The sequence below is a fragment of the Mauremys mutica genome, chromosome 11 (genome assembly GCF_020497125.1).
Source record: "Mauremys mutica isolate MM-2020 ecotype Southern chromosome 11, ASM2049712v1, whole genome shotgun sequence".
NCBI lineage: Eukaryota > Metazoa > Chordata > Testudines > Geoemydidae > Mauremys > Mauremys mutica.
Window position 1 is genome coordinate 824,594 of NC_059082.1, and position 23,444 is coordinate 848,037.

The following is a 23,444-nucleotide window of genomic DNA, read 5'->3' on the forward strand; positions in this document are numbered from 1 at the left end:
TCCCTATCTGCCCTGGCTCCACACTGCTCCCGGAAGCGGCCAGCATGCCTAGCCCCTAGGCGGAGGCGCACCGGCCAATGGGAGCTGCGGAGCCAGCACTTGGAGCCTCCCTGGCCGCCTCTGCGCCTAGGGGCCGCAGGGACACGCTGGCCGCTTCCGGGAGGTGCACGGAGCTCACCTTCTGCTAAGGAGAATGTAAGAACTCTGCCCACGCCGGCTTCCTGGCGACTGGGATGGCACAGAACCTCTTCCCCATATTAGCTGCTATGGGCCTAGGGCCGTCAATCTGACACACACTGGTTATTTGAGCTCTTCAGTGTATTTCATAATGGACCAAAGTGTGATCAGGCATTTAACCACACAAGTTATCACCCTCCTCCAACACTGAGCCCTTCCCCAGCACCCTGCCTCCTCCCCTTCCAGGGCCAGCCCTAGCCCGGGCACCCTGCCCGTCCGCCCCTCCCCCAGTACTGTGCCTTTTCGCCCTGTATCAGGCACGCTTAAGGGACTTTCTACAGCAGGCTGTGCTGGAGCATGAATAGCCCCCCACACACACTGGCACCTTTGCCTGGGGGTCAGAGAGGGTCTGGGAAGCCCCCTGCACTTGCTCTCCCTCGGCAGTTCTCTTCTTGCCCCAGAACCTGGAGACTGACTACGAGTTCTGGCTGTGCAGAGCCCTGCAGAGCCACCAGCTGGGACCAGGCCGCCCCCTGCTCCCAACAAGGCTGCCTGCCCAGCGCCGCCCACCGCGCCCATGGAGCTGGACAGCAGGAACATGGGGCTGTTCCCCTGCCCCCAGCAAACACCCCTGCACCACGAGCCAGGAACGGTTCACCAGCCCGTTGCCAGCTCTGAGCATGAGACACAAGGCCGTGCCCCGGCCTCAATTCCCGACTGGCTGCTATGGGAGGGGAGCTGACGCAGTGCCCAGGATCCAGGAAGGGTCGAGCGGCATTAAGTGAGGGCTCCCCGTTGGGGTGGAGCAAGGTATGTGGGCACCACCTCTGCGTCTCCTGCCCGCTACAGAACATGTGGGAGGCAGAACAAAATCAAGCAGTTCTGCGAGGGCTTTGGTGAGGCCTGGGGCACTTCCCAGGGCTGGGGCCTGGCGATGGGCTGCTGCCAGGGGCAGCCTGTGACCCACATGTGGTGTCTTCCCTGCATTGTTCTGGGGCAGGGTCTCAGGGAGCTGTTGTGACAGCCAAGTGATAGCATCCTACAAGAGCAGCTTCCCGCAGTGGGGCAGGAGCACATGTGAGCCCCCATCCCTGCTCTAGAGGAGGGAGGCAGATCAGCTCCCAATTCACCCTGGGCAGGATCCTGCTGGAGCCCCACAGTGCTGTGCACCCCACAGGCCCACCGAGGGCCAGCTCGGGTGAGGCCTGAACCAGGAGTGTGCCAAGGACACCTGCTCCCCCAAGACAGAGCTTCACCAGCACAGCCCCACTACAGGGCCCTGCCAGCCCCCAGCTCCCACTCCCTGTGGTCAACCAAGCCAGCCCATTTCTCAACCCCCAAGCCCCTCTGCAGAGGTGCTGACCCTGCCTGCCCAGCCTTCCCAGTAGCTGTAGCCTGAGCTCCAGTGTTCCACAGGCAAACGGCAGCGGGGTGGGCACTGGGGGGCCAGAGGGGGGCTGGCCCCTGAGCCAGGGCCTGCAGGCGCGCACACACAGTGCCACACAGGCTCAGCTCAGGGCTTTATGTAGAAACAGGCCCCAGGAGCTATTTACAGTCCTGCTCGCCTTGCACTGCATGGCTGGAGGGCAGGCTGGTGTGGCTCCAGGAAGCAGGACAGTCACAGAAGGGGGGCAGCCAGGCCACAGCACCTGCAGGCGGGCTGGGGCAGAGCCTTACAGATGCTCTTTCAAGGCCAACAGAGCAGGGGCTGCAGCTGAGGCGTGAGGGGTGTGGCAATTGCCCAGCCCAGCCACTGCCCCGTGCTCTGGGCCTCACACGCCGCACATGAAAGACATTCTGCCAGAGGAGCCCCCGGCTGGACCAGAGAGGGGCAGGTCTGACTAGCAGATGCTGCTAGAGACAAGCCAGTCCTGTGCAAGGTCCCTGAAGGCCAGCTCTCTGCCTAGGCTTCCTTGACAATGGTTGGGGGACTTCATGCTGGGGCGATGTCCCCAGACCGCTGGCGCTGGGGGAGTTCTTGTCTGGGAGCGGCCCTGGGCCTGATCTGGGATCCTGCTTGGATTTCTCAGCAGTTTCCTACTCCCCAATGGCAGCGATTGGGGCGAAGCCGGGGTGGGTCGTCCTCGAGGCAGAGGCAGAGGGCAGAGGCTGGTGGGTGCCATGCTTGCGGGCTCTTCAGTACATAGATCCAGTCCAGAGTCATGTCTGGCAGGCAGGGAGGGCAGCCCTGCCCTCCTGATCCTGAATTGGCCGCTTGGGCCCTGCCCCCGGCCCCTCCATCTCCATAGCCCTGCAGCCAGCTGCCCGGCCCAGCGCTTGCCCAGCAGCCAGCAGCTTGTCCAGTCCCAGCAGCAGGGGCTACGTGGAGACGCTGATCCGCTGGAGTGGGCGCCGGCGTCGCAGTATGCGCAGGGGCGGGCTGCCCCTCCGGCGCTGGCGCAAGTCGGAGCGGCACAGCGGGCCCAGGAGGAGCCAGAAGTACAGCAGGATGCAGGCCCAGCACGAGGCCACCTTCACCCAGAATGTCGACCAGCTGCCATGTGTGAAGGTCGTTTCCAGCACTGCATTCTCGTAGCTGGTGAGCAGGAGAGAAGAGACACTGAGGCGGGGGGAGCCCAAAGCAGATTAACCCTAGCAGAGAGAATATTTGGCCCCCCACACTCTGGGGGCCCCTGGGCACCACAACAGGGGGGCCAGGAGAGCCACGCCTGCCCACTTTGAGTAGTTGGGGGGCAGGAGGGCATTGACTCCCAAACTGCAAGCCTTGCACCAGAGCAACAGGAGGAGTGGTGCCACATGTGACTGCTGCCACAGGCACAAAGCCCAGACAGCAGCAGGGGCAGCCTGGCAGCGGGAGCAGGAGGGATGTGGCGGGGCAGCGGGAACAGGAGAGACGTGGCAGGGGCAGCCCGACAGCGGGAGCCAACCAGGGCAGCCCAGCAGCAGGAGCAGGAGGGACGTGGCAGGAGCAACCCGACAGCGGGAGCCAACCAGGGCAGCCCGGCAGCAGGAGCAGGAGGGACGTGGCAGGGGGAGCCTGGCTGCAGGACCCAACGGGGGGAAGCCTGGCAGCAGGAGCAGGGGGGACGTGGAAGGGGGAGCCTGGCAGAGGGAGCCAACCAGGGCAGCCTCAGCAGGAGCAGGAGGGACGTGGCAGCGGCAGCCCGGCAGCAGAAGCAGGAGGGACGTGGCAGCAGCAGCTGGGACCCAATGGGGGCAGCCTGGCAGTGGGAGCAGGAGGGACGTGGCAGGGGCAGCCCGGCAGCGGGAGCAGGAGGGAACGTGGCAGGAGCAACCCGACAGCGGGAGCAGGAGGAACGTGGCAGGAGCAACCCGACAGCGGGACTCAACCAGGGCAGCTCGGCAGCGGGAGCAGGAGGGACGTGGCAGCGGCAGCAGGACCCAACCAGCGCAGCCTGGCAGCAGGACCCAATGGGGGCAGCCTGGCAGCGGGAACAGGAGGGTGTGGCAGGGGCAGCTCGGCAGCGGGAACAGGAGGGACGTGGCAGGAGGAGACCGGCAGCGGGAGCAGGAGGGATGTGGCAGGAGGAGACCGGCAGCGGAACCCAACGGGGGCAGCCTGGCAGCGGGAACAGGAGGGACGTGATAGGGGGAGCCCGGCAGTGGGAGCAGGAGAAACGTTGCAGGGGGAGCCCGGCAGCAGGACCCAACCAGGGCAGCCTGGCAGCAGGCGCAGGAGGGAACATGGCAGGGGCAGCCCGGCAGCGGGACCCAACGGGGGCAGTCTGGCAGTGGGAGCAGGAGGGACGTGGCAGCAGCAGCCCGGCAGCAGAAGCAGGAGGGACGTGGCAGCGGCAGCCTGGCAGCCGGGACCCAACCAGGGCAGCCTGGCAGCAGAACCCAACGGGGGCAGCCTGGCAGCGGGAGCCGGGCAGCGGGAGCAGGAGGGACGTGGCAGCGGGAGCCTGGCAGCGGGAGCCAACCAGGGAAGCCTGGCAGCAGGACCCAACGGGGGCAGCCTGGCAGCGGGAGCAGGAGGGAACGTGGGAGGGGGAGCAGGAGGGACGTGGCAGGGGAGCCCGGCAGCAGGAGCAGGAGGGACGTGGCAGGGGGAGCCCGGCAGCGGGAGCAGGAGGGACGTGGCAGGGGGAGCCCGGCAGCGGGACCCAACCAGGGCAGCCTGGCAGCAGGACCCAACAGGGGCAGCCCGGCAGTGGCAGCAGGAGGGACGTGGCAGGGGGAGCCCGGCAGTAGGACCCAACGGGGGCAGCCCGGCAGCGGGAGCAGGAGGGACGTGGCAGGGGGAGCCCGGCAGCGGGACCCAACCAGGGCAGCCTGGCAGCGGGACCCAACGGGGGCAGCCCGGCAGGGGGAGCAGGAGGGACGTGGCAGGGGGAGCCCGGCAGCGGGAGCAGGAGGGACGTGGCAGGGGGAGCCGGGCAGCGGGACCCAACCAGGGCAGCCTGGCAGCAGGACCCAACGGGGGCAGCCCGGCAGCGGCAGCAGGAGGGACGGACTTGGCAGAAGCGCACCCCGCATCCAGCAGCAGCTGGCTGCTCCTTAGAGCCCTCCCAGCCCCTGCTGAGATCCCAGCCTGGAGCCACAGCAGGCTGAGACTGGGGAAAGGAGAGGCTGCCCCACCCGCTGGGGGTAGATGCCCTGGAGAGCCGGGGGCCCGGCTGCTAGACGTGCCAGGCTGGCTGGGGCCACGCAGCAGGGCAAGGGCCTCACCTGAACCAGTTGGTGAGGGTCATCATGACGTAGAGCGTGGCGAGGAAGAAGATGAAGTGGAAGGTCGAGTAGCTGTAAACAACGTGCTCGTGCTCATTGTAGATGATCCTCTGCCCCCTTGCAGGCCCCTCCTCCTGCTGACATACCCGCTCTGCGTCCAATGAGAGCGCCCAGTTACCTACAGCCCCGCCCCCAGTGACCCTTCCCGCTCACATACCCGCTCTGCGTCCAATGAGAGCGCTCGGTTACCTACAGCCCCGCCCCCAGTGACCCTTCCCGCTCACATACCCGCTCTGCGTCCAATGAGAGCGCCCGGTTACCTACAGCCCCGCCCCCAGTGACCCTTCCCGCTCACATACCCGCTCTGCGTCCAATGAGAGCGCCCGGTTACCTACAGCCCCGCCCCCAGTGACCCTTCCCGCTCACATACCCGCTCTGCGTCCAATGAGAGCGCCCGGTTACCTACAGCCCCGCCCCCAGTGACCCTTCCTGCTCACATACCCCCTCTGCGTCCAATGAGAGCGCCTGGTGTGACTTTATGAGTGTAATATAATTTCTCATTGAAAGGTGACAGGGCCAGAAAGAGTTAATTACCTCCCAGACTGACCTGCCCCATGGCCGAACTTTAGAGACTGGTTAGGAAGATATGCAAATGAACAGAGCTTTGAAATGCAGCCGGCATTGTTAGAGGTAGAAGGGGAGGTGTTTGCTCAGGGCTTGTGATGTAAACAAACAAGTCTTGTCTATTGCTATAGCTTTAATTCAAAAATCAAAAAAAGGAATATTAACATTTAGGAAGATACTTGAGTGAAATAGTATTATTGTCTATGTGTCTCTTTGAAGGTTGTGGTAACCTGTATCTGAACTGTTTGATGGATAAATTATCCTGTGATAGTTGCCAGGATGTTTACGAGAAGGAGTTGAGCCTATTGTTTTCTCAGGCCGAAAGGCTGCTGGAAATGTATAAAAACCCTGGAACAGGATCCTTCTTCATCTCAGATTTGCTTTGGGTTTCAAGAGGGGGAAACCTTAAGCCATAAGTATTGGGACCCCCAGTCACTGACTGGAATCACCCTGAATATGGACATTGGACTATAACCTCTGGACTATTTCTAAAAGGATTTTTGGCAACTACTAGCTCATCTCTGCTGTGTATCTAAACCTCAAGAATTGAATTCAAGTCTGTCTGTATATTGATCTTTCAACCAACTCTCTCTCTTTCTTCCCAACAAGGGAATGAGCTTTCCTGCTGTTCCCATCAATAGGAAAGCGCTGCTGCTGTTACACATACTGTGAGTGGGACCAGCACCACGATACATACATGTGTGTGATCCATGCACTCTGGTGACAGGGACACTTTTCATGCAACAGAACCTGCCCCCTACAGGGCACACTTCCATACCTGAGACTTCACCCTTTGGAGAACAGCACACTCCTAGATTACACCCCAGGGCCTGCATCCTGAGGGCCCACCTCCCAAAAGCCATGCTTCCTCAGGACCCACGCCCCCTACACTCCAGGCCATGCTCCTTAAGGGCTCACACTCACCTTCCCCAGGCCCGTCTCACCTTCCCTAGCCCAGGCACTCACCTTCCAGCTCTTCCCCTGTCTTGTCAGAACAACAGAAGCAACAGGAGGGTTTCTGTAAAGAAAAGCAGAAGATTTGTGCCAGCTGGAAGGGAAACAGTTATCAGAGCCCTGGGACTCAGCTGGAGCCACATTGCTACAGGCTGGAATCAGAATCAGACCAGTGTGGAACTTCATCTGGACTGGGCTGGGCTGTCTGGGACAGAACAGCTTCCTAGGCAGAGCCGGAGGGGGTGGGGGGTCAGCTCCAAAAGGACATTTCATTTCTAACAGTGGGTCATGCAAAGAAAATGGCAGCCCCTTGGCCTGGCCTAGGCACTGTCTGCGTCCCCCGCCTGCTGTCGGCTAGCTGGGGTCAGACTGCATGCCATGGGATCAGGTACTCTCACTGTGGGTACGTCTACATGGGAGCTGGTGCTGTAACTTCCAGCTTAGTAGACCTAGCATGGTAGCATGTTAAAAATAGCAGTGTAGCCGCCATGGCACAAGCAGCTGCCAGGAGCCGGGAAGGTGCCTAGGGTTTCAGACGGGATTGTCCTGGGGTGGATAGCCCATCCCGCAGACAGGCAGATGAGGGACAAGGACAAGACAGGGCGTGAAGCTGAAATGGGTGTGAGGATGAGAGAGGGATGAGATGGGGCATGGGGACAAGGACTCCAGACAGGCGCAGGTAGAATTCCTACTCACTTGGAACTCAAATCTATAGACTTTGATCATCCACAGGGGCCCAAACATCTCGGCAAGGTAGGAGGCCTCGTTACTGCAGCAGCAACAGAGAGATAGAATCTGTAACAGTAGCAATTCATTCTCATGTACAATCTACTCAACCTCAGGGATGCGCCACCCCCACCTACCGCCAGGGGGCGCTGCTCTGCTGCCAGGGAGGCACAATCCCACCTACCGCCAGGGGGCGCTGCGCTGCTGCCAGGGAGGCACAATCCCACCTACCGCCAGGGGGCGCTGCGCTGCTGCCAGGGAGGCACAATCCCACCTACCACCAGGGGGCGCTGCGCTGCTGCCAGGGAGGCACAATCCCACCTACCGCCAGGGGGCGCTGCGCTGCTGCCAGGGAGGCACAATCCCACCTACCGCCAGGGGGCGCTGCGCTGCTGCCAGGGAGGCACAATCCCACCTACCGCCAGGGGGCGCTGCGCTGCTGCCGGGCTTGGGCCAGCGTTGGGGGTGGGGGGGAGGAGAAGCGGTGCTCCTTCCCCGAGCCCCGCCGCACAGGCCTGGCCCGAGCCAAAGCGGTTACTAAATGGAAGGCAGAAATCTGGGGGAGCATGTGACCCCCCTTGTCCCCTCACACGTCACCTCTGCCCAAATCTTTTTCAGTCCCTGCTTCCCAGGATAGAGTCCCCATCCTGTACCTAGGGCTGCACTCTGTGTTCCTAGACGTCTTCATTTACCTTTAGCTGCAGCACAATACTCATTTGCTTGTGCTCAGCTTATCGAGCAATCCAGATGGCTCTGAACAGTGCTCTGTCCTCGCCATTATTTACACACGCACAGCCGTCGCGGCTTCTGCAAACGTTATCAGGGAGACGTTTTCTCCCAGGTCATTAATAAAAAGGTTAAATAGCATAGGGCCATGTCCCAGTCCCTGCAGCACACGGCTAGAAACACTCCCACTCAGTGATGATTCCCTGCATACACTGACATTTTTCAGACTTATCAATTAGCCAGTTTTTAATCCCTTTACCCTGTGCCATGTAGTGTTTTAATTTTTAATCAAAAAGTCTTACAAAACTCTATTACATCAGCACTATGATCTTTATCAACCATATTTGTAATCTCAGCAAAAAACTTGTAATCTCAGATTTCAAATCAGTGTGACGATTGGTTTTCCATAAGTCTGTAACAGGGATCCCTTCATCCTCCACTGCAATGCACCCGCCTCTGGGGTGGAACACAGGACCAGCTTAACTAGGGCTGCCAAAACTGTATTTCAAAAAATAAGGGACTAGTTTCCTTGCACCCCTGACCCCCACTGTCTCCGAATACTATTATTACCATTGTTATCCTCATCATTAATACTAAGAAGGACTCCCCTCCGTCTGCTGGGGTATTTCGTGCTGCTTTTTGCAGCACTCAGCAACTCCCCAACTTGTTGTCCAGAGAGGAAGAAATAAGGGACGTCCCTTGTACTAAGGGGCTGTTGGCCACCCTATGCTTACCAGCATGCAGCATCATTGCACATATCCCTCTGGCTCCGAACAACCCCCGGCAGAATGGAATCAGGCCAGGAGAGCAGGGCTCGCAGCTATTCACTAGCTGTTTGCACAGCCGTTGAATGGGGTGAGCAGGGGGAGCCCCGTTCTGTCTCCTATCCTGAGAGGCAGCAGCACTTCCTGGGCATGGTGCCAGCATCACGACTACGTCACCCACTCCTTGCCACTGCTTGGCCACTTCCCCTCCAGGACTGACTCACATCGCCGGGGTTAGCCTGGAAGGTCTGACAAAGCCAGTGGCACTAATGGGTTTCGTTGGCCCAAGAGATGGGTACGAGGTGACTTGCTTCCGGTCTGGAAGGTTTCACACGAATAGGTTTCTGAGAGCAGAGGGCTGCTTAATGTAATGCCCAAGGCAGAACAAGATCCAGGGGCTGGAAGCTGAAGCCAGGCTAGAGAAAAGGCACCAGGGAGGAACAAGGTCCCTGGGAATGTGGTGGATTCTCCCTCACTTGGAGTCTTTCAGTGCTGACTGGGTGTCTCTCTGTAGCCCAGCTGGCAGTGAGGGGCGGGGCACAGGGATGGCTGGGGAGGGCCTCTGGCCTGTGCTGACTGGATGGGGGGGGGGGGGCTTATGGCTTTACAATCCATGACACTTCAGAAGCTCGGAAGTGGAAACGGAGCCCCAGGGCCTGTGGGAACCACCCCCACAGCCTGCCTCAGGCGGCCCCTACAGCTGCAGCTGACCGGCGCAGTGATGAGCATACGCACCACGCCAAGAGAACACAGGCGTACATGATGGTGGCTCCCAGGATGGCAACTGTGGTGTCTTCTGTCTGCAGCCCGTCCTTGCTGACACTAGGGAAGCAGACGGTGAGGTTCTGCCCCTTGTACAGCACTGCAGGGTGGGGAGAGACAGCAAGACAGGCAGTGAGGGGGCTGCAGGCCTGGATCCCTGGCTGGGCTGCCGGCTGCCTTGCCGAGGCAAGTGCATGGGGCTGCATTAGGGTGACCAGGTGTCCAGTTCTCGACCGGATGGATCCTGGCTGACCCGGCCGTTGACTGACTGGTTGGTGGCGCAGCAGGGCTGGCAGACTCCCTGCTAGCCTCCGCTCCACACGGCTCTCGGCATGTCCTCCCTCTGACTCCTACACGTAGGGCAGGGGTGGGAACCTAGGGCCCGCGGGCCAGATCCAGCCCCATGGTTAATTTCACCTGGTCCACGGTGCACCCCCATGGGGCAGGAGCCACAAGTACCAGCTCGCCCCACTGTAGGGCAAGCCCTGAGCCTCTGCGTCCCTCCAGGCAGGTGAGTGGCCCACGATTGATTTTTTTCTGTGGGTCAGTGGCCTGTGACAGAAAAAAGGTCCCTCTCCCCACCCCTGAGCCCACACCCCCAGCTGGAGTCCTTGCTCCCCACACCCCAACCCTGATCCTCCTCCCACCCTCCGAACCCCTTAGCCACAGCCCAGAGCACCCTCCTGCACCCCAAACCCTCATCCCCAGCCCAGAGTCTGCACCCCCAGCCAGAGCCCTCACACTCCCCCCAACACCCCAAGCCCAAGCCCAGAGCCCCCTCCTGCATCCCAAACCCCTCATCCCTGGCCCCACCCCAACCCACTGCCTCAGCCTGGAGCCCCCTGTCGCACTCTGAACTCCTCATTTCTGGCCCCTCCCTGGAGCCCGCACTCCCAGCCGGAGCCATCACCCACTCCCGCACCCACCCCCCTGCCCCAGCCCCAGCCCCATGAAAGTGATTGAGGATGGGGGAGAGCGAGTGATGGGGGGAGGATGGAGTGAGCAGGGGCGGGGCCTCGGGGGGGGGGGCAGGGCAGGGCAGTTCGGTTCTGGGCGAGTAGAAGGTTGGCAGCCCTAGGCTGCACTGACCTCTCTCGGGCGGGCGGCTGGACAAGGCCGAGAAGGTGAGGTACATGACGTAGCAGCTGATGATAGACGCTTGCAGGAGGCTGGAGCGGGGCTGTTCTGCAGGAGAAGGGAGAGTCAGCTGCTTTCCCACAAGTAAGAGGTCAGCTACAGCCCCAAACTGGCCAGGGCAGCCCTCCCCACCCCCAGCTCTGCCCCTTACATCAGTCCTCCGGCTGCCCCAGAACCCACTGCCCAGCCCCCCATGCAGGGCTCAGGCAGGCTGGGAGAGGTTGGGCATGTGGAACTCACAGTGTCTCTTGCATGAACACATGCTACACTCGCACACGTGCACATGCACATGGCTTCACTCGCACACACTGTCGCACATACACACAGCATCGGTCACACGTGCATGACTTCACACACAGTCCCTCACACACCTGCACCTGGTGTCATTCGCAAACATACACAACATCACTAGCACACGCACACAGTGTCGCTTGCACACACATACAGAGTTTGCACGCACACACGTGGCTTCACACACTATCTCTTGCACACAGTGTCGCTCACACTTGGTATTGTTCACACGTACACATGAACGTGACTTCACACCTGCACATGTTGAGACGGTGCCAAATTATTATGAATTGCTGTGATTGATATGAATATATGTGGCAAGCATGAGTTTGGTACGGCTTGGCAGGTCTGAACTTGCAAGCAGATTCTGGGAGCAGGATTCTCTTAGCATTAGATAAATGGAGTGGAAAATTATTGGAGGTGCTGAAACTTCACTGGAATGGTTAATAACAGCTCGATGGGCGCGTGTGTTTTAACCCCAAATATTGGAATATCAGCAGAACACTAGCTCACAAAGTAAAGAACACGTAAAATCATGCGATCGGTGGGCTTAGCGCAAGCTGACCTGGGTCAAAAATGACCCTTTTTAGATAACATCGTTCTAAGAGCTTAAGTGAATGATTTATGAAAGGGTAAATGATGGCTGAGCTCTGGTCTGTGCATCCGCTTTGCAATCCCTTCCAAAATATTAATTAGATTATACCAGTAATAAACGCCTATGAGGCAGATTTCTGGGTCATGACACTCCTTGGAGAACAAAAGGTATAAATGCTAAGCAAAGTAAATGAGTCAGACTAATTTCCCCAATTAACATCTGACGAGGATCAAAACTGAGACAGAAGTCGTTGGTGTAACTGAGACCCCGCCTTGAGGGACCTTTGCGAGATCCTAGAACCAGTGGGCTCAGAGTGACCAAGGCTCTGCTTCCGGGGACAGACCAAGTACCTGAGAGGGGAAAGAAGAGAAGTCTCCATCTTGAAGTGGTAGCTATGCCTGCTTTGTTTGCCAATCAAGATACTGTGTAGAGCTGGCACAGTCGCTGAGGGTTTATGCTTGGGGAGCTAAGGCTTGTAGGAAAGGAACTGCCTGTGTGATTCTATCTCAGATAGATGACTGTGCAGTAATCATACTGTAGCCGGGTCTTCACTGGTACCGGTAAACATCTGCTCAGCTGTGGGCATTAAAAGATCTGTTTCAACAACACACACTGTCACTTGCACAAGCACTCAAGGCGTTTGCACACACACACGGCGGACCTCACAGAGTGTCACTTGCGCACACACAGTGTTGCTCGCACACACACATACGGTGTCACTCACGCACACACGCAACAATGCAGAGCTGTGGCTGATGGGGGGCAGGTGGGAAAGTCCAGGCCCTGCATACAGCCGCCCGCCCAGAAAGGTGTTGGAAAGATGAGTGGCAGCCCCCAGGGCAGGCAGTGTCTCAGCAGGGAGGAACCCCCCCTCACCCCCCCGAGGCACTCACGGAGCCGCACGCAGGGCGTGATGGAGAGGAAGGACAGGAGCCCGCACAGGCTGACGTTGAGGGTGAGCAGGGCCTTGTTGAGCAAGCAGCCAGCCGGGTGGGTGTAGTACTTGTACAGGAAGGAGACGGCAGTGGAGGCGATGGTGTAGAAAGCGAGTGTGGCCAGCAGCACAGCCAGGTACCAGCGCTTGTCCTGGGACGCGCCCAGCAGCCTGAAAGGGGAGAGAACAGGCTGAGCAAGGGGCTAGTGCAAATCCTTAGCAGTGTGGGGCGGGCACAGGCCCAGCAAGCCTAGCATACAGAGTCTCCCTGCGGGGCACAGACTCCCAGAGGCAGTGGGAGAAACCACAGCTGCAGAGGAGCTAGAAAAAGGTACTGGAAAGAGCCCCCATGGCCCAGCCCCAGGACACCCCACTGTGCGCCGGGGGAGCGGACTCACCAGTTCTTGTTCCAGGTATGGGCAAAGGCTGTGATCAGCACCAGCTGGACGAGGATGAAGGCAAAACCGCCACAGATGCCCACGTAGTGCCAGGCTACCAGTAGGTGAAGCAGTGAGAGAGGGAGCAAGGTCAGACACACGCCTGGCCCCGGCCACGGCACAGCCCATCCCTGCCCATCGTACAGAGCCACCAGGACCCAGCCATGCCCCAAACCCAGCCCGGCTGCTCCACCTCACCCAGCCCCTCCCCACGTGCCGATAACACCCCCTCCCCGCCAGGAGCAGGGGCCTGGGCAGCTGAGTGAGGAGGTGAACCTCATGGGGGGGGGGGCGGAGACTAGTGCACTGGGGCGAGTTGGAGCCGAGGGACACACAGGACACATGCCCAGCCGCGCAGAGCCGGCAACAGGGACTGGCCGGGCACTGGCTCTGGGCTGGCTCTCTAATTCCTAAACAAAGGGGAGTGAGCTGAAGCCGCTGACCTGGAGGAAGTGGGGCTGTGCCAGGCCCCAGTTCTCTGCACTGATGCCTTGAGGGCTCTAGCCCCAAGCCAGGTCTGGGAGCAGGGACCAGCAGGGACCCTGGGGGCCTGTCCCCTCTGGGGGTATCGACTCCAGTCCAGCCCCAGGGCAGGGACTGGCTGGCTCAGGGGGGTGGGGAATGGGACATGGGGCCTGTCCCCGCTAGGGGGCGCCGGCTCCCATCCGGCCTCAGGGAGGGACTGGCTGGCTCAGGGGGGCGGGGACTGGCTGGCTCAGGGGGGCGGGGACTGGGACACGGGGCCTGTCCCCGCTAGAGGGCGCTGTCTCTGATCTGGCCCCAGGGTGGGGACTGGCTGGCTCAGGGGGGCAGGGAATGGGACACGGGGCCTTTCCCCTCTAAGGGGCACTGGCTCCCATCCGGCCCCAGGGCAGGACTGGCTGGCTCAGGGGGTTGGGGAATGGGATCTGGCGCCTTTCCCCACTAGAGGGCGCTGTCTCTGATCTGACCCCAGGGCGGGGGACTGGCTGGCTCAGGGGGGTGGAGAATGGGACACGGGGCCTGTCCCCTCTAGGGGGTGCTGGCTCCCATCCGGCCTCAGGGCGGGACTGGCTGGCTCAGGGGGGTGGAGAATTGGGTACGGGCCTGTCCCCTCTAGGGGGCGCTGGCTCCCATCCGGCCTCAGGGCGGGACTGGCTGGCTCAGGGGGGTGGGGAATGGGGCAGGGGCCTGTCCCCTCTAGGGGGCGCTGGCTCCCATCCGGCCTCAGGGCAGGACTGGTTGGCTCAGGGGGGTGGGGAATGGGACATGGGGCCTGTCCCCGCTAGGGGGCGCCGGCTCCCATCCGGCCTCAGGGAGGGACTGGCTGGCTCAGGGGGGCGGGGACTGGCTGGCTCAGGGGGGCGGGGACTGGGACACGGGGCCTGTCCCCGCTAGAGGGCGCTGTCTCTGATCTGGCCCCAGGGTGGGGACTGGCTGGCTCAGGGGGGCAGGGAATGGGACACGGGGCCTTTCCCCTCTAAGGGGCACTGGCTCCCATCCGGCCCCAGGGCAGGACTGGCTGGCTCAGGGGGTTGGGGAATGGGATCTGGCGCCTTTCCCCACTAGAGGGCGCTGTCTCTGATCTGACCCCAGGGCGGGGGACTGGCTGGCTCAGGGGGGTGGAGAATGGGACACGGGGCCTGTCCCCTCTAGGGGGTGCTGGCTCCCATCCGGCCTCAGGGCGGGACTGGCTGGCTCAGGGGGGTGGAGAATTGGGTACGGGCCTGTCCCCTCTAGGGGGCGCTGGCTCCCATCCGGCCTCAGGGCGGGACTGGCTGGCTCAGGGGGGTGGGGAATTGGGTACGGGCCTGTCCCCTCTAGGGGGCGCTGGCTCCCATCCGGCCTCAGGGCGGGACTGGCTGGCTCAGGGGGGTGGGGAATGGGAGATGGGGCCTGTCCCCGCTAGGGGGCGCCGGCTCCCATCCGGCCCCCAGGCAGTAGTAACCGGCTGTGCTGGTGGGGCAGGCCCTATGGCACCGGCTCCAGGGTGGGGCAGGGTACGTGTCCACTGGCTGGTACCTTGCAGGAAGCGGTCATCGGGGATGAAGAAGGCTGCTGCACAAAGCCCGACCAGAATCAGCAGCTTCAGGAACCAGAACCTGCAATCGAGGGCAGAAGTCAGGGAGCTCCAGCCCCAAGTCCCTTCCCGCTGGGGCTCAGCTCAGTGAGCTGAGGCAGGCCCGTGGCATGGGGTCTCTTACCCGTTGTGCAGCAGGGCACGGAAGTTGCTGCTGGATTTCACGTTGATCAGGAAGACGGCCTGTGTCAGGTAGAAGCAGGCGGTGCCGAAGCAGACCCTGTAGACTGCCGAGTAGCCCACCAGGATGTCACAGTCCATGCCCCGGGGCAGGTGCTCGCAGAGCAGGGCGTAGAAAGGCACCTGCAGAGGGGGAAATCACAGGGACGGATCAGCCGCCTGCCTGAGACAGCCCGGGGCAATGCAGGGCCACACCTGCCCCTCGGGCTCAGAGCCAGGGCGATACCTCGGGGGGCTGGACAGAGCAGACCTACGCCAGGACGGGGCCAGCAGCCAGGCTCCCCAGGTGCCACTCACGTTCTCCTTGACGGCTTCGGAGACGGTGCGGGAGAGCATGAGGCAGCACACCGTGGAGGCCAGGACGTGGAAGAGGGTGTAGACGATGCGGCTTCCTGTGGACACCTTAATGCTGGGGCAGCAGGAGCAGCAGAAGCCGCAGGGGCCCGGGCCGCAACAGCAGCAGATCTAGGGGATGAAAGGCAGCGGAGTCACACAGCTGGGCCTGCGTCCCGGCTGCCCAGGGCGAGGTGTAGGCCACGGGGCTCTGGGGGTCACCGTGGTGCTGGGGGTCAGCACAGTGTGAGCCAAGAGGCCGCTGGGCTGCGCCGCGGGCCTGGGAATTCTTGGGCAGCCCTGTGCAGACACGGACTCACCAGCCCCAACTGCCTTCAAGTGGGGAGCTGGGCCAAGCTGGTGGCAGGCCCCGGCCCCACAGGATGGAGACCCCAGTGGGAGTGGGCTCGGAGGGAGGCCATGGGGCTGCACCAGGCATCGCAAGTGGCCTGGAAAGGGGTGCTGGGGCAAGGCTCACCTGGTAGACGAGTGAGTTCACGAGGCAGCTGCAGAGGTGGCTGCGCCTCAGCATTTGGGTGAGGGCCATGGCTGGCTGCGCCCGCCCCCAGCTGCTCCTCGGGGATGGCCAGGAGACAGGCTCAGGGACGTCTCATGTTGGCACCAGCGCCAGTGGGAAGGGGCTGTCCTGGCCCAGAAGAGGCCCAAGGGGCTGGACTGAGGCTGCTGCGTCTTTCCTGGACGGGTCCCTGTTGAATGGCCAGTGCGAAGGGGGAGCCGAGCTGAGCTGCTCCTCAGGGGGATTAGCGGGGGATTGGGAGGCTCTGGCCAGCCCTGGCCATCTGTTCCTGCCGGCGGGCTGGGGCAGCGCTGCAGGGCAGGGCCAAGCCCAGACTCTCCTGATGGGATACACGGCCTGCACAGGCTCCTTGCCCCTAGCTGATGCCAGACAGAGACACAGAGCTGCCCTGGGCCCATCCAGCAGCTGATCCAACCCCCTGCCCTGAACAGCTCCCCACCATGCCTCTCCAGCAGAACACAGCCCCCTTCCCCTTCCCCCCCCACCCGGGGCCACTGACTGCCCCATGCCTTCCAGGGGGGAGGCTGCCCCGCTCTGGGAGGGATTAGGGCTGCTAATTGGCTCAGGATTTCCAGACTCACCTCCTGGGGGGTGGGCAGAGCCCAGGAGATGGGGAAGGCCCTGCCCCCAGCCTCCCCATGCAGAAGGCCAGGCCAGGCTGCCAAGAACCTCCCTCAGTAGCCCAAGCCCTGGCCACAGGGAGCATGGACAGCAAACCCAGATTCCTTCAGGACACACTGCAAGCTGCAGCTCCCCAGAGCCCCTCCTGTGCCCGATGCCCTCACCTGGAAGGACAGGGCATGCAGAATGGGCTGGAACCCCTTGGGGCTGGCCACATGGACCCCACCAGGAGGGCCAGGCAGTGTGGCCTAGGGGAGGAGAAGGGAGAGGTTACATCACCCAGCTCCTGCAATGCAGTTGGGCCAGGCAGAGGGCATGGGCACCCACTGGCGCCTCCCTGGAGCTTTGATGCGTTTACTAGTCATCAGGCCTTATGCCCTGCCCTGATCCAGACTGTGCCCCACCCCATGGGGCCACCCCCTTGGCATCCTGGACCCCAGAGGTGTAGCAGCACTGGGATGCAATGAGCTCCTAGCCACACTTCGGAGAGCTTTCCCAGCTGGCCAGAGCAGCAAACCAGGTTCTGAGCTGTGGCACACAACAGGCTCTGCTGCTAGTTTGTCTTTGCCGAAGCGCCACTGACAGGCTTGTGGCGAGCAGGATCCGCCTTCCAGGCGGTTGGGGCAGCTCTGGGATGCAGTGGCGATTTGGATGAGTGATGTGCATGCCTGTGACTCAGCTGGCGTCACTGAAACCTGGTGGGATGTCTGCATGATTGGAACATTCAAATCACTGGTTCTGACCTGCTCAGGAAGGCAAGAGTGGGTACTCGCCCTCAAACACAGTTTGCTGTTCAGATTTACTGAAAGCTCCGACCACGGCATCTCAAATGCATATGGATCTATGTGCTAACTAATAAATCCCAGCTGGGGATACTGGTGGGCATCTGTTACAGACCTCTGAGTCAAACCAGAGACCAGGATGCTCCTTAAGCACCCGTCTGTAATGTGGGAAAATAAATGCTCTGTGATGGCAGAGGACTTCAGTCAGGGAGACATGCCAGAGGTCTCATGCAGCCACTAGTAAAACATCATTGGAGTTTTTATAAATGATGGATGAAGACTTTCTAACACAAGTGGTATTGCAGCCAATGCTGAGCAACCCTATTTTGGATCTCTTGGATAAAGATTAATTAATCACTGGACTGGGTTGGTGGTTGCCTAGGGACCAGTGATAATAATCTGAGTACATTCAATATATATAACCAGTTGGGACTGCTCCGTTTGGCCATATAGAATGTGTATGTACACACACACACACACCCTTCAAAAGGGCTAATTTCCCCAAGATGAGGAACATTATAAGTGAAATTAATTGAGAGGGAAAATTCAGACTGAAAAATGTGACTGAACATAGAAAGCTCTTTAAAAGAGTTTATTACATGGCCGAAAATATATGATTCCACAACAGAGAAAGAGGACAACGCTGGTTACAAACCCATCCTGGTTCAGAGGGGAAGTGAAGGCAGTCGTTAGAAACAAAGCAAAATGGAAAAAATGGGAAGTGAACAGCAATCAATATAAACTAAAAGAATTAAGTGTAGAAAATTCATAAGGGAAGATGAAGACATCATGGGAAAAAAATCCATGTCTGGCAGCTAAAGACAACTAGGTGTTTTTAACTATATCAGAAGAAGTAAAATCCAAATAATGGCATGGGCCCATTACTAGACGGAGATGGTAAATTTGTTAATGATACTGCAAAGGCAGAAGTGTTCAATACGTATTTTTGTTCTGTATTTGGAAAGAAGCAGAATGACGTACTCGTATCACGTGAGGATGATTAAGTATTTTCTAGTCCATTTGTAAGTAAATGAAGATGTCAAATAACTTAAAATATTTATACCCAGTAGAAGTTATCAGGCCAAGATAACTTACACCCAAGACTCCTAAAAGAGGTGGCTGAGGAGATCTCTGGCCTACTGATGTTAATGTTTAATAAATCTTGGAATACTGGGAAAATTCCAGAAGACTGGAAGAGTGCTAATGTGGTGACAATATTCAAAAGGGGCAAATGGGATGACATGGATAACTAACAGCCAGTTAGCTTGACATCAATCCTAGGGAAAAGAATGGAAATGCTGATATGGGATTCAATCAATAAAGAATTAAAGTATAGAAATATAATTAATGTCAGTTGACATGGTGTGACGAACTGGGACTGTTCTTAATGTTTCCTCTGGATACTGTGTGGGGGCCTCAGTTTCTGGCCAACACTCGGTCTCCTGGCAACTAATGGCCAGGCCCTTCCCCCCTGCAAGGGGATGCTAAAGGTGGGGGAGAACAAAGGTCAGGTGACCTCCTGGCCCGGGAAAGGAACTCAGCAGAGGAGGAGGGGCTGGAGGGGGTTTCAGTTGGGAGCTGGCTGGGGACGGGAAGTGAGGGGCAGATGTGGGTGTCTGGCTCGCTGGGCCCCAGAATGGACCCAGCTGAGGGGTCCGGTTCTCTGTACCTACAAGTTCTGTGTTAGACCCTGTTCCTGGCATCTAATAAACCTCTGTGTTACTGGCCGGTGAAGAGTCACGTCTGACTGCGACGTGGGGGGGCAGGACCCTGTGGCTTCCCCAGGACCCCGCCGGGGCGGACTCGCTGGGGGAAGCGCACGGAGGGGCAGGGGATGCTGAATGCTCCAAGGAGAGACCCAGGAGGTGAAGCCGTGTGAGCTTCTTGCCCTGCAGACAGGCTGCTCCGAGGGAGAGGAGGCTCCCCAAAGTCCTGCCTGGCTTTGTGGGGAGCAGTTCCAGAGCATCGCCCAGGGACTCCGTGACACATGGTTTTATGGAAAACTGGTCATGTCCAACAAACCTGATCTCTTTCTTTGATGAGATTACATTTTGTTGATAAAGGTAACTACGGTGATGTAATGTACTTAGACTTTAGTAAGGCATTTCATACTGCATGGTATTCTTATTAAATAACTCACTCTATACAATATTAATCAATCATGTGGTAAGTGGATTAAGAACTGGCTAACTGCCAGATCTCAAAACGTACTCGTCGCTCAAGAGGGAGTTGTTAGGGAGGCTCCACAGGAGTCAGTTCTAGGCCTAATGCTGCTCCACATTTTGATCAGTGACCTGGACGTAAATATAAAATCCTGCTGATGAACAAGAATTGGTGGAGTGGTAACTAGCAGTGAGGATAGAGCTGTCCTATAGAGCCATCTGGATTGCTTGGTAAGCTGGGCCCATTCAAACTAAGTGCATCTTAATCCAGCCAAATACAAGAGAACGTGTCCAGGAAGGACGTCCAGCTGTGCCTGCAGAACGGGGAGCTGTCTCCTGGGAAGATGTGTCTCCAAGGAGGCTTGTGGGGTGACGGAGGATGGTCCAGCGGTTCAGGTGCTAGCCTCAGACTAGGGACTCCCCTGGGTTCAGTTCCAGGCTCTGCCACAGATTCCCAGTGTGACTCTGGGACAGTCACTTGGCGTCTGTGCAGGGGGCTGACAGCCCGTCCCAGCTCCTCAGCCAAACTCAAAACCAGCCGTGTCCATGCTCAGCCAGAGTGAAACGGTGAAGTAAGCCACAGCCTTGCCCTCCATGCTGCCAAGGGCTCTTACCATTGCTCTGTGCTGCAGTGCCCAGGCCTCGCTGTGTCAGGCACAGCGCAGACAAGAGATGGCCCTGCCCCACAGAGCTACAGCTGGAGCACACAGAGGGACAGACAGGGGCACAAAGTGACACCAGCAGCAGCTGAAACACGGCCATCAAGGGGCACCACCACTAAGTAGCTCTGCACTGGTGGAGTCAGGGGTTGTTACCACAGAGCCATGGACGTCTAATGGTTCTGCCCAAAGCCAGCTGGCTGGAAGCAGGAACTGAAGAGAAGACACTGCAGGCTGGTGCTCTCCAGTGCCAGGAGGGGACCCGGAGAGAGGGCAGGAGGGCCCAGGGCTCTCAGGAGGGACTGTGATGAGTCACTTACTGTTTTGCAGAGCTTGGCCATTCCCGTGCTGTCTCACAGTACAGCGTGTGCGTATGTGAGAAGTTCCTCTGCAAAGCCTGCGTTCCTGACTTACCTGCCAGGGGTCCCCCAAGGGTGAAGCTAGGGGCCAGGTGTGACGGAGCAGGGCGGATTTGACCTGGGAATGTTGCAGGGGAGTTACATTGGGGATGGGGGACTTCCCTTGAAGGAAGCTACCTGAGCTGTAACCTGAGCCAGGAGGGGGGTTGGGAGAAGACACACCTGCCCCGGAGTCTGAACAAAGGAGAGGAGGAGCTGCGGGGAGGGGGAAGAGAGCTGCTGGAGGGGGTTTTGTTTTCAGTCTTGGGCTGGGTGGTGCAACGCAGGGAACCCCAAGCTGGGGTCTAAGCTCTCTGAACCCCCCCAGAAGGACTTGATTGAGGGGTTCTGGTTGTACCTACACACCCTGCTTGGGACTGTGTTCCTGTCATCTAATAAACCTTCTGTTTTATTGGCTGGCTGAACGTCACGGTGAATCTCAGGAAGAGGGGTGCAGGGCCCTGACTCCCCTACACTCCATGACACCAGGCACCCGTAGTGGGAAGGCTGGGGAAGTCTCCGGACTGTTCGTGGGATTGGGGAGCTGCACTGCAGAGGCTCACATCCCAGGGAAGCGTTTCAGACAGGGAGTCTGCAGGCGAGCAGAGCCAGAGACGGTGCCTGAACGCTGCCCACACCTAGCCGGCTTGGGAGTGCGTGGGAGCCAGTTGCAGCAGGCTGCTGACCATGCACGAGAGGGACGGAGTCAAGGCTGTCACAGGAAGATCAGGCTCTAGGGCGGGCGGCGGAGTTGGGGAGCACTAACCCCCCGCGCACCTCTTGCTGCATGCAGCGCTCCCCCTTTGCGCCGAACATGCCTCCCTTCCCAGCCAATCGCACTGGGCGCATCCACGCGGCAGCTGGCCTGGATGGCTCTGAGCAGAAAGCCGGGGTGGGTGGTAGAGCAGGACAGGTGGGGAGTGGGTGTCAGGCAGGATGCCCGGGGGAGGGACGTGTGCCCGCACTCAGCGGTGATGGTCTTGCCCAGCAGCACATCCTGGCTGCCTGTGACACCCGCACCCTCCTACACACATTGTGCATCCAGGGAGTCCTGGCTGACTGCCCCCTCAAAGCCCTTGGGCCGCCCGGGGCATAGGGCACGCCTGAGGGACACACACTGGTCACATCTGGGAAAGGAGGCGATTGGTTCTCAGCCCTACTTGCTAGCCCCAGGCATGGGGCTCAGGCTCCTAAGGGCCAATAGGAAAGGAGATCAGGCAGGTCCTTGATGTGCTGGGGCTCTGGGTCTGAAACAGCCCTCGGGTGGGCAGCCAGCATCATCACACGAGGCACCAGCTAGCACCGGGGCCTCAGGGCAGAGAGAGCTAATTGTGTGCTCCCATGGCAGCATGTGGGGAGGAGAGGGGGCGCAAACTGGGGCAGGGATGCAGGCACACACCATGAGGGAGTAGGGGGTGGGACGAGGCGCACACCATGGGGAGGGCTGGGGCATGAGTGATCAACAGGGAAGAATACAGCATGGCTCACAGTCAGTGCCAACGGAGGTGGAAGCAAGATTTGGGACGGGAAATGGAGCTTTTTTGAGTCTGACAAATATTTTGTAAAAAGAAGGAGAACCCAAGAACCAAGATAAAATTACACCTGGTCATTCTGATCCCTGCACCATCATTGTGAGACCTGCAGAGATCCGCACGGTCATTGTGAGACCTGCACGGTCACTGTGAGACCCGCAGAGACCAGCACCGTCCTTGCGAGACCCACACCAGTACATGCATCTGAAATTTGACGGATGCTAGAAGGCCCCTCAGGAACTGCATCCCGTCCCACCCAAGAAGCTTGCAGAGAATACTCAGCACCTGCGGTGAGATAAAGCAACTAGCAAAGTACTGGGCTGCAGACTGGAGAAAGGAGGCTGAAGGGGCTTAGGCATGTTGTACCATATTCCTAGACAAGCCCTTGATGGATCCCACTTGGTGAAAGATGGGCCAGACGAGAACAGCTGAGACATAAACCATTGAGAAAGATGTTGCTGTCATGGAAGCAGACGACAATGGAGCAAGACACACAGCATTAGAGAGGTGGAAATGCTTGTGTCCCAAGGCTCGAGAGAATCTGGTGTAATCTGAAGTGTGTGTGGGGGGGGGGGAGGGGGGGCGTCTCCCCATCATGGGCAGCCTCGTCCGGGCTAGTGTCTAGCAGGCAGCACGATCCTCCCAAGCTGGTTTCTGAGAGCATCCCCACGGCAAACACTGCTCCCATGTTCCTGTCCCTCGCTCACAGCCCCAGAGCGGCCTGCACTTTCACCTCAGACTGCCCAGCCACGCCATCTTGGGAGCAGAGCAGGGTTGGCTCAGGTAAGTCCTGGAATGGGACAAACCCAGGTGTTGCAGAGAGCACACTGGTGATCTGCCCTGGGAGCCAGCACTGAGCAGTGCCCCAGCATGGGGTGGGAGGGTGCTGAGTTTTGAATAAGCCAGGACCTTTTGCCCCTGCCCAGTGGTACCTATTGAATGGCATCCAGGCCAGCACCCCACTTGGGTGAGTCCTAACCGGTTAGGCAGTGTTGCTGCATGGCTGTTAAAACAGTTGCACATCACACCCCACAAGTGGCTGCAGTTCATTGAGGGCAGTGATCCCTGGGGTGGTTCAGAGACAAGCCCTGTAAATACCAGCAGGGTGTTCCTTGTGGCTCCTGGAAGGGGGCCACACTCCAGCTTACCTGTGCCTTACAGCAGCTGGCCACCATCCCCTCTGCAGGCCTGAAGCCACCAGCTCCCCAGTGGAGATGCCGGATGTGCTGCTCCAGCCTTCTGGTCATCAATCCTGCGGTGCCTGGGCCTGACTAGCCTGCTAACAACATATCCCTGTAGAGCAGGTGGAGACCGGCAGCAACTCCCTGCTTCTGAAAAACTATCCAAAGTGGAAGCCAATTAGGCAGCAACCTGTTATTGGCTGAGGTTTGGTAGACCCG

At 59.3% G+C, this 23,444-nt stretch overlaps 1 protein-coding gene across 3 annotated transcripts; it reads right to left on the minus strand.

Moving 5' to 3' along the window:
• Positions 1–482: 482 nt before the first annotated feature.
• SERINC4 (serine incorporator 4) lies at positions 483–23,364 on the minus strand. 3 transcript variants are annotated; one of them, XM_044978922.1, is made up of 12 exons: positions 23,193–23,364; positions 15,317–15,484; positions 14,964–15,142; positions 14,782–14,861; positions 12,742–12,835; positions 12,313–12,514; positions 10,476–10,566; positions 9,360–9,486; positions 7,105–7,177; positions 6,421–6,472; positions 4,831–4,981; positions 483–2,713 (listed from the first exon to the last, which is right to left on the minus strand). In XM_044978922.1, exons 1-12 carry the CDS (start codon positions 23,289–23,291, stop codon positions 2,497–2,499), a joined length of 1,533 nt encoding a protein of 510 aa, XP_044834857.1. In that variant the 5' UTR covers positions 23,292–23,364; the 3' UTR covers positions 483–2,496. The 3 variants fall into 3 exon arrangements, with proteins under 3 accessions (XP_044834857.1, XP_044834856.1, XP_044834858.1); XM_044978921.1 differs by having other exon boundaries at positions 10,476–10,571; positions 12,303–12,514; XM_044978923.1 differs by lacking the exon at positions 23,193–23,364 and adding an exon at positions 15,831–16,298 and having other exon boundaries at positions 10,476–10,571; positions 12,303–12,514.
• Positions 23,365–23,444: the final 80 nt, after the last annotated feature.

Excerpts from the sequence above, each read along its gene's own strand:
- SERINC4 (XM_044978921.1), bottom strand. The coding sequence starts at position 23,291 with ATGACCAGAAGGCTGGAGCAGCACATCCGGCATCTCCACTGGGGAGCT. Across the intron at positions 15,143-15,316 it reads CCGAAGCCGTCAAGGAGAAC|GTGCCTTTCTACGCCCTGCT; the intron begins GTGAGTGGCACC and ends CCCCCTCTGCAG. Across the intron at positions 7,178-9,359 it reads GCCTGTGTTCTCTTGGCGTG|TAACGAGGCCTCCTACCTTG; the intron begins GTGCGTATGCTC and ends TTGCTGCTGCAG.